At 43.2% G+C, this 17,689-nt stretch overlaps 1 protein-coding gene and 1 long non-coding RNA gene across 3 annotated transcripts in view; one reads left to right on the top strand and one right to left on the bottom strand.

The window, feature by feature from the left end:
• RNF128 (ring finger protein 128) overlaps positions 1-17,689 on the top strand; it is a 94,141-nt gene that overhangs the window by 24,098 nt on the left and 52,354 nt on the right. The window contains exon 1 of one of the 2 annotated variants that reach the window (XM_002922587.4): positions 13,274-13,995. The exons of the other annotated variant lie outside the window; for it this stretch is intronic. Within the exon in view, the coding sequence (XP_002922633.1) occupies positions 13,503-13,995 (493 nt within the window). The 5' untranslated portion in view covers positions 13,274-13,502. Of the gene's footprint in view, positions 1-13,273; positions 13,996-17,689 lie in introns of those variants that run through there. 2 annotated transcript variants of the gene reach the window in all.
• LOC109490130 lies at positions 4,699-13,069 on the bottom strand. The gene is made up of 3 exons (XR_002143372.2): positions 13,026-13,069; positions 7,381-7,522; positions 4,699-4,913 (listed from the first exon to the last, which is right to left on the bottom strand). It is a non-coding gene; the product is annotated as an uncharacterized LOC109490130 (long non-coding RNA).

Genomic DNA, 17,689 nt, shown 5'->3' on the forward strand with positions numbered 1-17,689 from the left:
GGGATTTAAATTAGTCCCTTGGTTAAACCCAAAAGAAAAGAAAACATTTATGGATAATATAGAATCCGTCTAAAGAGGAGGTTCTTAGGCTGGGGGGGAGGGGTCCTTGGAGGTGCACAGGTGGGTCACACAGGGTCTTCACGCAGCTGAAGTATCCTTGAAGTTCTAAGTACATGGAATTGCTTTTTAAAAAATAAAGTAAATATTATTCTAAATGTTCTACAGCAACTCAGCTCACTAGAACATTCAGTTCTGTCTCTGCCACAACTAGCTACCTGTGGCCTTTGAGCACTTGAAATATGGCTAATATGACTGAAGAACTGAATTTTTTATTTTATTTCATTTTAAATAGTCACATGGGGCTATTGGCTACCACATAGAACAGTAGAGCAGTAGACCAACATTAACATGGGGTCATTGAATAAACTTCACGAGGCCCATAAAACCCCTTGAAATTGGGCACAAAACTGTGTGTGCTCATTTATTCTGTAAAGTTTCATCAAATTTTCAGAAGTAGCTCTGACTCTTAAAAAAGGTTTAGAACTACTCTAGCAGAAGCAGAAGTAGCTGCCCTCTTTGAGCTCCTTGTTTCCTGGCAACATAACTGAAACTAGAAACATGGTGAATTTTACTGTTGGGTTTTTTTTTTAATGCCGTAAGAAAACATCCGAATTCCTTGGCAAAAAAAAAATAATTTCCTGAAGCTAATTCAAGTAATGCAGTATACATTTCTACAACCAACACATATTCCTCTCATTAAAAAACTTTTTATTTTGAGAAAATTGTAGATTCACATGCAGTTGTAAGAAATAGAGAAAACATAATAATAAAAAAAGGAAAAAAAAGAGAGAGAGAGGTCCTTTACCATTCATCCAGATATCCCCAGTGGTATTACCTTAAGTAACTAGAGTACAAGAGCACAACCAGGAAATTGACATTGATACTATCCACCCATCTTCTTTGGATTTTACTAGTTTTAAGGCACTTATTTGCATGTGCTATGTAATTTTATCATGTCTGTAGGTTTGTGTGACCATCACCACAGTCAAGATTAGGAGCAACTGCATCACTATAGGCTCCTTCGTGTTGCCCTTTTATACCCACCCACACCTCCACCCCACACGCTGTCTTTAACTCTGGGCAACCACTAATCTGTTCTCCATTACTATAATATTTTCATCTCAAAAATGTTATGTAAACGGAATCATTCTGTATGTAGCCTTTTGGGATTGACTTTTTTTTTTAACTCAGCATAATTCTCTAGAGATTCATCCAGATTGTTCCATATATTCATAGCTCATTCCTTTTTATTACTGAGTAGTATTCCAGGGTATGGATGTACCACAGTTTAATCATTCATCTATTGAAGAACATCTGGGTTGTTTCCAGTTTCGGGCAATTATGAATGAAGCTGCTATGAACATTCGTATTCAGGTTTTAGTGACCATAATTTTTCATTTATCTGAGATAAAGGCTCATGACTGAAATTGCTGAGTCATGTGGTAGTTGCATGTTTAGTTTTATAGGAAACCGCCAGACTTGTTCAAGAGGGGCGCCTGGGTGGCTCAGTTAGTTAAGCATCTGCCTTGAGCTCAGGTCATGATCCCAGATTCCTGGGATCCAGCTACACATCAGGTTCCCTGTCTGCTTCTCCCTTTCCTGTCCCTTTCCCCCTCTCATGCTTTCTCTGGTTTTCGTGCTCTCTCAAATAAATAAATAAAATAAAATAAAATAAAAAAAAGGAAACGACCAGACTGCTTTCCAGGTCGGCTGTGCCGTTTTACGTTCCCATCAACAACGTATGTGTATATGTGATCCAGTTTCTCCACATCCTCCTCATCATTTAGTGTTACCACTTTTTTTAAGCCATTCTGGGACGCTTGCCGTGATATCACATTGTAGTTTTAATTTGCATTTCCCTAATGGCTACGGATGCTGAACGTCTCATGTGCTTATTTGCCATCTGCATATCCTCTTTGGTCAAATGTCTGTTCTTGTCTCAGAGAAAAATCATCCAAAATAGGAAGAGGTTCTTTTTACGTAGAAATTCGGGTAATACTGGTGGGTAATATGGTTTTACAAAAGAAACTAATGCTGTTAAGTTGGGACTTGTTTATCGGCTCTCTGCTAAGATAGAAGCCCTAATGTAAATTCTTACTTCTGTGAGGATGTTTCCATGGAGAATTAGGAAAACAGGATCTAGGAACAATACTTGGCTTTTTGATACCTCGACTATAGAAAGAATTGAGAGAATACAAATGAATGGAGAGATAAGGGAGCTTTTTGTAGGTGTTGGATTCAGTCATATCATGAATACATATTCTATCAAGTACCATTAGTGCAGATATTTTATATCTTTGGTATGCTTTTGATATATTTCGATGTCATTTGTTGCCCCGTTTTAAGAGTCACAGATGTATTCTCACCCTGACAGAGAACAACAATCTACTTCAGCTCTGGCGGGGTGGCGTAATCACCTGCAGGCAGAAGTACCACCCTCCTCAAAGCAGAGTCTGAATCAAAAACCTGCAATGGCCGACTACTGCCTCAGAAAATCAAGACCAAATGCCTAAATATGTATTCAAGGTCAACAAAGCCCTAACCTACCTTTTCTGGCCTGTCTCCCACTACTCTTCCTCTTGAGCGCTAACCAAAGTAAAACAATGTTTTCTAAATCCACTCTGCTCTTTCTGGACTCCGAGCTTTTGTTCCTGCTACATCCTTTACTGATACATCTTCCCTCGCCATTCATACCTATAAAAACCCCACCTGTCCCTTAAGGCCCTGCTCAGATGTTACTTTCTTCATGAAATCTCCTCTAATTCCTTGAGTCAGAAGCAAACATTCCTGCCTCTATACTCACACAGGACTTTGTACCCCCTCACAGCACCCATCTCTTTGACAACTCTTTTGTTTAAATGTCATGCCAACGCAATGACATGGGTGAATCTCAAATGCATTTTGCTAAGTGAAAGAAGTTAACACAAAAAGCTACATACTGAATGACTCCATTTATCTGACATTCTGGAAAAAGCGAAACCATAGGGACAGAAAACAGACTAGGGGTTGCCAGGGTAAGGGTAGGGGTCAGGGTTTTGACTATAAAGGCATAACACAAGGGAAGTTGGGGAGTGATGAGAGTGTTTTGTGTCTTGATTGTGGTCATGGCTACACAACGTATGTTTGTCAGAGCTTGCAGAACTATACAGTGAAAAGGGTGAGTTTTACAGTATGTAAATTATACCTTAACAAAAACAATGGGAGAAATTCATGCCATATAGACAGCCTGCCCTTCAGTTCTGGTCAGCCATTTACTTGTTCTTCAAACTTACTCTAATGTGTCAGGGTAAGAGCTGGGGCTACAAAGAAGAAAAATCTGCGGCCCCTCCTCTCAAGGAACTCAGTCTCTGATGGAAGTGATAGATATGTAGGAAAATAAATGTGGCAGACTCTGGAAGATGCTATATATATAATACAGGTCCAGTCAGGTACAGTGGAGTCATAAAGGAAGCATTAGTCAGATGGACCTCGATTGTGGAAGGGCTAGCCTTTCAAGTTTAGAAATTTATATTTTATTCAATATACAATGAGAAGTGATAGAATCATAGCTATGTTTCAGAAAGCATAATACGGCAGTATGATGAAAGATGATGTGGAGTGGGCAAGAGACAAAAAAGCAGGGAGATCAATTAGAAGGCTATTTACAATAGTCTAAGAGAAAATTAATATCACTTCTCCATTAGTAGACATTTGAGATTGGACAAAGCTTTCAATTAAAGCTTGTATTGCTGATAATCTAGATGCATGCAGGCAAAAACAAAAGAGAGGACCCACATTTTTCTTGATACAATTTACCCCCAGTATCCTGAGGGATGGTGTTGCATTGATCTTTTTATCTTCCCCGGCAACTGTCGGCAACTGTCATAAGTCTTTGTAGACATGAAAAGCTCTAAAAAAAGTTTATTATTTTTTTTTCAAGATTATTTGTTTGATGGTGATGGGTAGTAAGGAGGGCACGTATTGCATGGTATACTGGGTGTTATACGCAACTAATGAAGCATCAAACTTTACATCGGAATCTGGGGATGTACTGTATGGTGACTAACATAATATAATAAAATTAAATTAAAAAAAAAAGATTATTTGTTTGAAACGGTGAGTGAGCACGAGAGAGAGCACAAGCAGGGGGAGGGGCAGAGGGAGAGGGACAGGGAGAGTGAGAAGCAGGCTCCCCTCCTGAGCAGGGAGCCTAATGGGCATGGGGCTCTGATCCCAGGAACCCAGGGATCATGACCTGAGCTGAAGGCAGATGCTTAACCAACTGAACCACCCAGGTGCCCCCCAAAATTTATTATTCTACTGAATAAGTTAGAGAACAGATGAATTTTAAATTACTGAAACTCCAAATGAGAAAATTATAAATTCTGCATGCCCAATGATACTCACTGCTTACAATTTTGTATGTCAGACAGCCCAAAGGGTCAATGTTAGTAAAAATGTTTCGTTCCTAAATTTATATACTGACTGCAGTGATCGGGTGGAATTAATCTGGCACTTGTTCCCCCAGAAAGTCTGCTTCTTCTTTGCTTGTTAACTGCTACCTAATACAAATTACAGTGACAAGAGTAAGATTCTGTGAAAAAAAGAAAGCAGGCATAAATACACTTTTTTTTTTTACTATTACCTCTGTTTTGGAACTTAGAAATCTCTGCTGAAAATGCCTATGAGGGGCATAACTGAAAGCACTGATTGAAGATAGCCACCTTCTTGAAATGTGTGTGAAGTTTTCATCCCATCTTGAATCCAACCAAATAGCAGGTCCTGAAATCAGCAGGGTGCTGTGCCATAAACCCCGGGTGTAGGGCACAAACATCTGCTCCAGTCAGGTCTCTAAACACCTCGGCCATCCCCACCTGAGAAAAACGAAGACATTTAATGAACTGGTGGGATTATTGAAGGTAAACTTGTTGAGCCTCTTCTTCAAACAAACAAGAGCTTCAGGCTTTCAATTTCTGCTCTCTCTTTTTTTTTTCCCTCGTGAAGAGCAAACATTACTGAGCCACTTCATTGCCTCTGGTGAAAGGCTTTCTGTGGCTCCAGAGTTGACAACATCCAGAATATTAAGCAGTCACTGACTTCCGCGTCTGAACTAGTTCGCTAGGAAGAACATGAAGTATACTGATGCTATCTGCCCCCAAAGTTACGCAGAGACAACTTAGAAAAAAGTGAACCTGCCCCCTGCTAATTGGAAGATTGTCAGCTAAGGGAGAAGCGATTTTGTAGATTCCATTGGATCTGGACATTTTTGTTTTCCTTCAGATGTTCCCTGTAGCATTTTTCCTCATTAAAGTTCCTAGGCTTTACACTGAATGATTTGTGATGAAGTCAAACCAAAGTAAGTTTTGTAGGCACAAAATACCCTTTTGTTGAAGGCCTGCTTGTCCCTTGTCTGGTTCCTGCAACCAATATAACCATAACACTTACCTAATTCTGGTGTGACAGAACTTAATTACTGTGTGAGTTATGAGTGGTAAGCCAGCCAATTTCAGTTGTCTCAACTATGTGATAGTGCCCGGTCATTTATTGCCAACTACTTGTTTACTACGTGTTATTGATCAGTTTTGAGCCCTGGCCAGCTGTGGCTAATCCTAATGCATATAGTTGGCAGCTGTGAATTTGTGACTTTGCCCCTTGGAATACAAAGGCTGCCTTTGCCCACACTCAGGCAGACTTGAGCTTCTAAAAAAGCAAGCCTTGGCCTCATTAGGTGATTGTGATACAATATCAGTATGTTTATTCTTAAATTGCTTTTCAGAAATCCCAGGTCTACTGGGAATTAGCAAATTATGTTCCTATTTAAAAAAAATGAATCCCATTCTGTCTGTAGGTTAAACAAAAGCCTAACAGCCCATGTACATTTTTAAGAACTCCCCTCCTTCCTAACTTAGCAAACGGATCCTATCCTCACCTGCCAGGCCCACTCCCTTCTGTCATTTGTCCTAGGCAGTGGCAAGATCAGAAATACTTCTTCAGATATACTATCTGATTTGTTAGGCTTTAATCTGAGGGAACATTACATGGTTCAAAGTATAGCTATGTAATTTTGCATTATTATTATCCCTGTTTTGTAGCTGAGCAAGAAGGAACAGAAACTTCCTCAGTGTCACATAACCAGTCAACAGCAAAGTTAAAAATAACAACAAAGGCTGGAATGGGCGAGTTCTGTGAATCTAGTCTACTAAGTAGCAGGAATGGGTTGGAAGTAAAGTTCAGATATGTGGTCATATCTGTAGACTTCATATCATTAAAAACATTTTTCTCAGGACGCCTGGGTGGTTCAGTTGGTTAACTGTCTGCCTTCTGCTCAGGTCATGATCTCGGGGTCCTGGGAAAAAGTCCACATCGGGCTCCTTGCTCAGAGGGGAGCCTGCCGCTACCCCTTCTTGTGCACTCTCTCTCTCTCTCTCCCTGACAAATAAGTAAATAAAATCTTTTTTAAAAACCACATTTTTCTCTCCCATTTTCTCCCAAGTAATTATTTTCCTGTCTTCCAATAGCATATATGTAAATCTCTTATGGTCACAGATTTAATGCTTTTGAAATCTTTGTCTTAACAAATCTGAAAAGGAAAGAGAGGAGACTGCCTGAGACCAGATGAGTTTCCCAACTAGGTTGTCCTGATAGTGGCAATGGAGGGTAAAAACCACTCCCGTCATTTCCCGCCCCCGCCCCCAGCACCAGCTCTGCCCAATGTTCCCTTGAAGCCCTTCCTTCTCCCCATACCTTGGGCTCTTCCCCACCCTTGTTCCTCTTTAGCAATCCGGGATCCCCTCAATTGTCTCTCCAAACTCAAGATAGCTAGTCTGATCCCCCAGTAGCAACCAAGTCGACCCAGTATAAGCACAAATTTTCTGCACTGTCCTCCATCGATACAATTCCTTTCTGTACCAGTTTTCATCAGTGGACACAAAATGCCCTTTCTGCACGTGACACATTTTCAGGCACTCCTCTCCACACACTCATGAGTGTGAGTGTGCTCAACGGAAGATGTAGGCATTTATAAATGACAATGAAGCACTTGACTAAATGTACTTTCATAATCTCAGTTTAGGAATTTGGGGGCTGTACAGCAGGAAATCAGGACACTCTGGTGAGGGGATTCTTAGAATACTAAAGTATGTCACTGGATGTGGCTGTAAAAATACCCGTTCCTTATTGAGGGGGGCATGTGTTATGATGAGCACTGGGTGTTATATGCAACTAATGAATCATTGAACACTACATCAAAAACTAATGATGTACTACACAGTGGCTAACTGAACATAATTTAAAAAAAGGAAAAAAATACCCATTCCTTCCACCCTCTAATAATATCCTTACCATGTATGTGGAGAGGTAGTACAGCAGAGCGAAATGGCATAGAACTTGAAGTCATCTCCCAATGTGAGTTCCAACTCTGCCACAGACTGGATGTGTGGCCTTTGGCAAGATACTGTACCTTTCCGAGCTTCATCTTCCTCATCTGAAAAAAGATGAGAATTCTAATTATTATAATGGGATTTTATCACCTGTTGTAAGAATCAACAGATAGAATTAAGGCACGTAAAGTGTCTGGTGCATAGTAGGTTCTCAATAAATACATTGCCTTTCTACCTCTATTTTTGAAGGCACTGTTGGATAGAGTGGCAAGCTGGTGTAATGGGAAGAGTGTAGCTTTGTACTAAGACATTGGGTCAAATTCCAATTCTGTCATTTGGTTACCATGGGTGACTTCAGCAAGTTACTTAACCTGAGCCTCAGTTTCTTCTTCTGTAATAGGCAGCATATAATACTTACAGGTATAAAGTACCTGGCCTATGGTATGTTCTCGATGGTAGCTATTAACGTTATGGATATGAGAAGACTACTTCAGATATAGCAGCCGCACTGTTGTAAAACCCCTCTCTGAAATTCTGTCTTTTCTTTGAGCGCATGAAAGCTTGGTTTAAAAAAGATCCCCTGTTTTCTAATAGCTGTACACCCACTTGAGCTGACTGAGATGTACCTGCACTCAGAAATGATGTTATTTTAAAGTATCCTGCACCATCCCATTTGGGGCTTTTGGTTTGGTGCAGCTGCTTGCTCTCTCCACATCCCCCATCAATTTCTTCTTGCTATCCACAGAACAGCTGCCTAGAGCAGAAATGTGTTGCCATCCCTTCTCTGTGCATTCTCTACACCTATGTTGTGGAGTTGCATAGCCACAACATTGCTTAGATGCCAGGACACTATTTGTCCCACATGGTGCCTTGCCATTTATCTAATGGTAAGAAGCCAGATGTGATGTCTCATTTCTTGCAGACATATTAAAGGCTGAATGCTATCGTCCATCTCTGTGCCTCTTCAGAGACTCAGTGTGCCTGGAAACTTAGTCGGCCACAGTGGTGCCCTGCTGTTGCTTTTGCAGGATGCTGCTCTGCTTATTAGTTCATTATTAGATAGTGCACCGCTCAGGGCAGCTTTCATTCCAGTATTGCTGATACAAATATTTGGCAGGGTGAGCCTTTGTGGTAGGATTTGAGGAATTCAAAAAGGCTCCTGGCCCAAGTGTGTCTCCCTCATGGGTTACAGTGCCTGAAATGCGTACAAGAAACATTACACTTGAACTTCCTTTGGCATAAGGCAGTGTTAGAATGTGAATACCACCCTCCAGTGGGAAGATACTGAGCTGTTATCAGCTGTTAATGCAGAACTGCACTGGAATCCTGGTTCTGTGACTAGTTATATGACCTTAGGCAGGTTGCTAGTTCTCTCTGAGCCAGTTTCCTCTTCTGCAAATGGGGATAATAATGGATGATTGTGAGAATTAAATGAGATAATACATGCAAAGTACATAGTAAACGCTCAATGAACAGTAGCTGTTATTAATTAGCCTTGGGGATGGTAGGACCCCAAGGGAACACATCTAGGGCTAGGACATTTGGTTTGAGGGCATAAGGAATGTATATATATGAATAAGGTGAGGTCCCGGGACTGAAACAAAATCAAACTACACTTACACGAACTTTCCAGCAAGAAAAGTGTAGCACTACTCAGGATGCAATGCTCTGGCAGGCGGTAAACTCTGACACTGGGAGTGTTCAGGTAGAGGCTAGGTGCTGCCTACCCATCAGGAATACTCTGGTCTACCCCAGGGCTTCTCGAACATACGTATGTGTACAAATCACCTGGGGATCTTGTTAAAACGTGGGTTCTGACTCAGCAGGTCTGGGGTGGGACCCGAGGTTCTTCATGTCTCACAAGCTCCCTGCTGATGCTGATGTCCCTGATCCACAGACCGCATTGTTAGCAGCAGGGCTCTGTTGCAGTTTGAAAAGAAATCACAGCGAGACAGAGGCACAGGATTGGAGAAAGCCATGGAGTTATCCAGACAAGTCCCCACAGAGGGGAAGGACTTTGATGCAGTCATGATGCGCAGTCTAGTTCCTAGCTTTGTAGGCTTTGAAATTTGATTGGTAGTATAACCAGAGACTGGGCTCCTGGGGCCTGACTCACACTTCACCAAAGTCACAAGAGACCAATATATACGCCAGAATGCCAACTGATTAATTTATAATGAGAAGTATAACTTCCAAGTGGACCAGATACTAGTGTCTGCTGATCAGTGCATTATCTCCCTGTAGGCATATTTACATGAGGCCCTAAAGGATAATAAGGTTGCTTGGTGAGAACAGACTCATAGCAAGGGGAGTTCACAGGATGATTTTAACGGATCATGTCTTGAAGCTATGATTGTCTGATACCTCCATCTCCACAACTGGGCTGGACCTCCTGAATAGTGCTGTGGAAGTTAGCTTCCTCACTAGTCGCTCTGCCTCCCATCTTGTCCTCATACAACCCAGGTGCTCCATTTAAGCCTAGGTCTGACAATAATCATCTATTTGCTCCACTGACTTCCATATAAATTCACAATTTAAAACTCATCATTGCAAAATGCTTGAAATACAGAGACAAGTTGAAAAAATAGTACAGTCAGTACCTACAGACCCACCATCTAGACTCAACAGTTGTTATCATTTTGCCATATTCACTTTATGTGTTTGTGCGTGTGTGCGCATGCAGGTATGCACATACGCACTGAGTCCACACTCTTTAGCACAATTTTCTAAACTCTTCATGTTCTGGCACAACCTACTTGACCAGTTTCACTTACCCTGGCTCTCCCTTTGCAGCTTGCATCCCAGCCACACATGACTAATTAACGTTAGTTCCCTGAATGCTCCTGGTGTTTTCAAGTAACAGACTATTGCCTCTGCCTGAATATCCTTACTTTCTTTGCTTGATTAACTCCATTTGTTCTTAAAGACTCAGCCACACCCATGTTGCCATAGCACCCCATGCTTTCTCAGTCATAACATTTATTAAACTGTACTGTTATTTACTTGTTTACCTCTGACTTTCCTACTAAACTGCGAACTCATTGAGGGCAGAGACCTTTTTTTCTTTTTTTCTTTTCTTTTTTTTTTTTTTTTTGGTCTCTGTATACCTACATCTCTCCAATAGCTTGCACTTGGTAGGTGTTCAGTAATCAGAAAATCCAATGGCCCAACAGACAGTCTTACTTAGTTACATCATAGGCACCGTAAGATCAACAGATCTACACTGAGCTCATCTCTCCTCCTACCCTTTCTACACATTTAAAACCCTCCTCCCTATTGAATGCCATCCAGTCTTCCAAGCCAAAAACCTCAGAGCAATCCCTATAACTCATTCCTCTCTTTTGTCCTCCAAAATACATTTCCAATCTCTCCACTTGTCTTCATCTCCTGGGTCTTGGCTGGGCCACCTTCATCTCTCATCTGGACCACTACCAAAAATCTTCTCTCTGGGCTCCCTGCTTCTAGTCTTGTCCCCTCCAATCTATTATCCACAGAGAAGCCATAATGATCTCTCCAATTCAGATCTGATTATATTACTCCATGCGTAAACCCTGATTGTATTACTCCTTGCTTTTGGATAAAGTCCAAACTCCCTAGCTTAAATGAAAGGACTCTCAAGAACTGACTTCTGTGTACCTGTAGAACTTTATGTCTTGTACTCTGGGTTCCAACCATTTTGTGTTTATAGAGCCTGTTGTTCTTGCTGTCTCCCAACATTGTCAGTTTCATGCCCCAGTGCCTTCATTCCCTTGTATTATTCTCAGCCTAGGAAGGCTAACCCTTTCAAGCTCAGCACAAGTGTAACCTCCTCTGGGCAGCTTTTCCTTACTTCCCAGTCTGGGTGAGGTTCCTCTTTTCTGTTACCCATTACTGCCCTGTGCACACCTCTGTCATAGCATTTACACTATATACATATAGCACTCTATATTGCAACTATCGGTTTGCTTGTTTGTCTCATCAAAGCTAATTTATGAATTTTTTGATAGCAGAGTTAATGTCTTATTGGGTTTTTTTTACGCCAATGCTTAGCCCATGGCTGGCATACAGTTGATGTGCCATAAATATTTAAGAATAGATACTAACAAATATCTCTCCAAACTTCATTTTTGTAGATGCCTTATAATAGATCTCTTTAATTTTAAACACAGTGTTTCTTTAAAGTACAATATAGTTGATTGCCATGCAGGCAATATTTATTGAATTTTGAGTGTTCTTCACCAACAAATTCAGACAATTTCTAGAACTCTACCATTTCTTAGAGATGATCCATCCTACCCTTTCTTTCCTTTCCCCCTAGGTAATTTTTATCCCGGAGATTAACATCATCAGTAGTTGGGGGTGCCATGCTATTGGCCTCCCATACCCGCCTTGACCTCTAACATAACGTCCTTTACAGTATATAGGGCTCATGCTTCACAGAACTGCCCATTTATTTGGATTCTGGGGGCTGTTTAGTTATGGTGTTGATTTTCCTCTAGGTTTCTCTCAAGCCATAAGAGTATCAAGTGAAGAATTGTCCCATGCTTTATCTTTGGGAATAATATTGATTAAGTAAATGTTGGGCCAGGGACTGAGGGGAGTGATTGATCAGGAATTTAACAAGTGCTGGGCTGGATAAAGTGAATTATATCCCTTCGAAGTGAAAACGTGAAAACATCCTGAACATCATTTTCTCTGATTTTTATCTCAAAGTGACAACTTTAAGATTATTTAAAAGGTATGGTGGGGTCCCTGACTCTGTTTAGTAATAGTAGTATTGAACAGATGTATTTTTTACACTCTGCTAAGCACTGTTCTGAGTGCTTTACATGTATGAACTCATTTAATTGTCTGAACAACTTTATGAGGTAGGTAATATTATTATCCCCATTTTACAGATGATGAGGAAACTGAGGCACAGAGAAGTAATTTACCCAGGGTCCAAAGTTATCCATCGCTGTCATACAACAGGTGTATTAATTCAGTTTAAACCAACGCATTTTTTCTGGAGCACCTATTAAATGCAATAATTGACAGGGTAGATAAAGCTTATACAGTTAAAGGAAGGAGGAATCATAACGCAATAGTGCCACGAGTGAATCGCCAAGGTGAGTCAGGCTCCTTTCAGTTGGTGGGAAATGGGGAAGGATTGTGTAGTTAAGGTTAGGAATGGTACAGATGTATAGATTTGGGTAAACCTGGTTTCTGGAAGATGAAGAAAAGAGGCTTGGTTTTGAGGTGTATGGAAAGGGTAACTCTTTTCTGAGGACTAAGATTACTTTCAGAAGGGACTTCTGATGCAGTCAGTCTATTTAGCATGAGGTAAGCCTAAGAAAATAGTCAGGCATGACGCCTGTCTGGAGCAGGAAAGGAGAAAGGTTCCTCCTCCGCCCCCCCAAAATAACAACGCGCTTTTCCTGACTCTCCCCCCTCTAGAGAATCAATAAACAGCCTGCCCCCAGCACCACCCACCTACCCAAAAATCCCTTGACTCCAGCTCAGACCCTTCGGATCTGTGGTTTTTAGAAGTCCTTGGACATTCTGGCACCTAAAACCTGAAACGGCCTTTAGGCAAATGTTCGGAGCGAAAAACCCATTCTCGCAATCCAAAACGGACCCGGATCCTACCGGAGAGCTTTTCTGGTCGCAGATTCTCTAGTTCCCGGCCTGTCCTTTCTTTCTTTCTTTCTTTTTTATTTATTTATTTTTTTTACGACACGCCGCCACATACCTGGCCACACAGCCTGAGAGCCTACTCTAACGCCTGCCCATCCCGTTACCCTTTTAAGAGGCGGATCCCGCAGTGTCCTTTCCTCCCTCCCAGCCACCTCTACCCCCAGTCGTCTGGGCGGAGCTTCTTGCTAAAGCCCCAGAACCCGACGCGGCCGCAGCAGTAGCGGAGAGGACGGGAGCTGCGAAGAGCTGCCTCTGCCGCAACCGCTCGGCCCGACGCTACGTGCCCCGCGGCTCCCACCTTGCTCCCGAGCGCTCCGGCCCCTCCCCGCCCCCTCCCCACCTGGCGCGCACCTGGGCCCGGCCAGGGTCCTGCCGAGAGCCGGGAGGGCGCGTGCCAGGGGCCCTCGGGAACCACAGAGCGCGCGCGCCATGGGGCCGCCGCCCGGGGCCGGGGTCTTGTGCCGCGGCGGCTGCGGCTTTTCCCGTTTGCTGGCGTGGTGCTTCCTGCTGGCTCTGAGCCCCCATGCCCCCGGCTCCCGGGGAGCCGAGGCGGTGTGGACCGCGTACCTCAACGTGTCCTGGCGGGTTCCGCACACCGGAGTGAACCGCACAGTGTGGGAGCTGAGCGAGGAGGGCGTGTACGGCCAGGATTCGCCGCTCGAGCCTGTGGCTGGGGTCCTGGTGCCGCCCGACGGGCCGGGGGCGCTCAACGCCTGTAACCCGCACACGAATTTCACGGTGCCTACGGTCCCAGGGGACTGGGGAAGCACCGTGCAGGTCTCTTGGTTGGCCCTCATCCAGCGCGGCGGGGGCTGCACCTTCGCCGACAAGATCCATCTGGCTTACGAGAGAGGGGCGTCTGGAGCCGTCATCTTTAACTTCCCGGGGACCCGCAATGAGGTCATCCCCATGTCTCACCCGGGTGAGTGCAGCTACTACATTGTGCCCCATCAACCCCCTGCCGAGGCCAGTTTTTGTCCTTTTTATTTTCCTCCGTGCTGTCTTCCTCCTGTCCCCCTGCTCCAAAGGAAAGCGAGTGCCCTTTCTGTCCCCACCGAGTGAGGCAGGGTCCTCTCCTTCCCGAGATTTCACTTTGCGCGGGGGGCTGGGCGACAAAATCCTCCAGAATTTGCCTGTCTGGTGGAAAAGGGTAAGACAAACGGAGTGCGGAGGCTGGCAACTCAAGGACTGTTTGGGCTCTTCGCGTCGCCTTTTCCTGGTGTTCCACCAAGGGTGCCTTGCACGGGCTGCTTTGGTGGTGGGCACTGGCTTTGAAATAATGACTGGAGAGAAGGCGGCCTGGAAATCCTTTCCTCACTCTTTTCCTGTTTAAGGGCCTCAGGCCCAAAGCAAGGTTTTCCCTCCACTCTCCCTGTTTTTCTCTCCATGTTTCCTAGTATCAGGTACGAGCTTGTGTTACTGTGCCCTGTTAACCTCATTGCAGTTCGGACGGAAACTTTGCCTAGTTCTTGCGCTCTTCTCTAACCCCGAGGGGTCTTGGGTCCCAGGTGATTGTCGGTATCAGTGCTTTCGTTGGCCTTTGAAAGATCCGATTTAGGTTACTGAGTGGCGAAACAGGTGATTAATGTTGCTGAAGAAAGAAGAGCTTTGTGCATGAGGGTAGCAAAGGCCCAGACTTTGGGAGAAAAAGTAGCCCGGGTGGGTCTTCAATTTGCGGAGATGTTGTGGGTTACTGTTTTTCCCTGCTCGGAGATTCTTCCAGAAACCTTATTTGTGATTAGGTAGTCTTAGCATATGTATGATCCTAAGTCCCAAAGGACAAAGAAAAAAATTGGATAGAAGGGAAGGGACACAAATAGCAATATATCATAGTTGTTGAGAGCTGGGGCCCAAGTCAGACCTTGGTTAAATTCCGGCTCCATTGCTAACTAGTCCTGTGACCTTGGGCAACTTATTTGAAGTCTTTGAGTCTGTGTTCCCTCATCAATCAAAAGGGAAAGAACTAAGAAAGAACTACTCCCACAGGTTTGCCTTGAGGATGAAATGAAATAACGCCTGTAAAGAGTTTAACACATCATCCTTCTCAGTAAAGGCTAGCTGATAGGATTAGCCTTTTAGGGAATCACTGGGGAGATGAATCTGCTTATTTAAGTGCTGGAGGTTTTGTGTTTTTCTTAAAAGCAGTGGGTTTGGCCCTGCCTAGAGAGAGCATTGGCTTGAGTGGCTGGGTGGCATAATGGGAAGAGCACTGAACTGGAACTCAGGAGATCTAAGTTCTTTTAGTCTCTTTTTTGCCTCTAGCAGCTTTGTGACCTTGTACAAATTACTCACTAGCCAAATGATAGTAGAGGGGGAGAAGGTGGAGGCCAAATCGGCAGAGTGTGCAGAGGCAAAAGCGAACTAGATGAACACTTAAGATCCCTTTCAGCTCTAAACTGCTGTGATTCTTAGATTTGAATACTGATTAAAGGAGCAGCTGTATCTCCCTTGGTTGATAGTTCATTGGTTAGAATGAAATTGCTTTTTAAAGCTTAATAAAAATGAAGACGAAGGATTTGGTAAAATTTAAAGTCCTTACATTTCCATTAGCTACGTAATGCAAAGGTTTGACTTTGTCTCCTCCAAATGAGATTCATGTGCATGGATGATTGGGAATTGAAGAGTACCCTTTCATTAAAGTTCCCATTTAGGGTGCTTTCATCCTAATTCTGTTAAGAATGTAAGCTTATTTGTCCGATAGCTTTTGAGGGACAATAAAATTAATTTTTGTTGAGCTCGCGCTGAGTGCCAGGCACTCTCCATACATCTTACTCATGTGTTATTCAGAGACCATATGGTGCACTAGGAAAAGCACAGGCATTGTAGTCAAGAATGGGTATCAAATTCTGGTTTTACTACACAATAGCTTTGTGTCCTTGGTCGGGTTCTTTAACTTTACTGAGTCTCCGTTTCTGCATCTGTAAGATGGAGATACTTACATTGCCATGATTCTTAATAATAAATCTAAACCACCTAAGAGATAATAATTACACTCGATTAAAGTTATTACAATAGGTTAATGCTAACAAGATGCAAAAAACATACAAATAAATGTTCATGCAGCTGTTTGAATAATCATGGCTGTTTTGTTTCAGGATACTATGTAGAAATAAAGCCCTACGTATTGACCACCTAATTAAAATCCACTCAGAAAGGTATTTTGGGACTTTAAAAATTTCTTCCCGACGTAACTATAGTAAACTTTACCATAAGGGTAACTAGCCATCAAAAAACTAATTACTTGGGGCGCCTAGGTGCTTAAGACTATATAAAGATGAGGGGCGCCTGGGTGGCACAGCGGTTTAAGCGTCTGCCTTCGGCTCAGGGCGTGATCCCGGCGTTATGGGATTGAGCCCCACATCAGGCTCCTCTTGAGAGCCTGCTTCTTCCTCTCCCACTCCCCCTGCTTGTGTTCCCTCTCTCGCTGGCTGTCTCTATCTCTGTCAAATAAATAAAATCTTTAAAAAAAAAAAAACTAATTACTTGAAGTATAGAATCACATTTCTTCCCTAAACTCCTAGAGAAACTGGGAGACTGCTTTTCAACACAGGGGGGGAAATCACTTTGCATTTCATGCACGTGTGTTGTTGAACATTTGTTCCCAAAGTTCTGTGTGTTTTGCTTCACTCATTCCTGAGAGTAAGCCTAGGGTTCATTGTAATCTCTGGTCAGAAACAACTTATCCGAGATCTTCGTGGCAAAGAGGTGGGATTGAGGTTTCAGTGTTGATTAACTCACTGTGTATTGGCTTGAATTATACAAGGGCCACCAGGTGTCGAAAAGCCACTGCTGTCGTCGTTGTTTATGAAACCTCTCTTGACCCACTCTTCCCAGAGCCTGTGCTTGAATTGTTTGTCCTTTGAGTTTATGCTGAACATCCATCCATACTCTCACCTATCACAGGCCTGGGGACATGAAGACCCATTTCTTTCAAGTAACAGAACTAACTGGTTTAGAGCAGTTGCTTTAAAACTTTTGTTTATTGGAGAGAGGCTCCACTTTAAAGAGCAATCAATTAGGAAAATGGACTGTTTTTAAAGATTTATTTATTTGAGAGAAAGAGGGAGCATGAGCTGGGTTGTGGGGGGAGGGCAGGGGCAGAGGGAGAAGCAGGCTCCCATGCTGAGCAGAGAGCCAAATGTGGGGCTGAATCCTAGGACCCTGGCATCACAACCTGAGCCAAAGGCAGACTGCTTCACCCACTGAGCCACCCAGGCACCTCGAGGCTCTTTTTATGTATACCAAAATGTCACAGAAGTTGGTTGTAGCCTTGCATCAACCCATGCGGTTTATTCCCGTACCTCATTTTGGTTGCACAGTGTCCAGAAAATCCTGATTCGCACAGATAAATAATTGCAAATAATAGATGTTTATTAATAGTTTGTCTTGTAGTCTCTGGGTACTTTTCAGTCAAATTGATCCAGAGGGGCGCCTGGGTGGCACAGCGGTTAAGCGTCTGCCTTCGGCTCAGGGCGTGATCCCGGCGTTACAGGATCGAGCCCCACATCAGGCTCTTCTGCTATGAGCCTGCTTCTTCCTCTCCCACTCCCCCTGCTCGTGTTCCCTCTCTCGCTGGCTGTCTCTCTCTCTCTGTTAAATAAATAAATAAAATCTTT

The sequence above is a fragment of the Ailuropoda melanoleuca genome, chromosome X, assembly GCF_002007445.2.
Source record: "Ailuropoda melanoleuca isolate Jingjing chromosome X, ASM200744v2, whole genome shotgun sequence".
Classification (NCBI taxonomy): domain Eukaryota; kingdom Metazoa; phylum Chordata; class Mammalia; order Carnivora; family Ursidae; genus Ailuropoda; species Ailuropoda melanoleuca.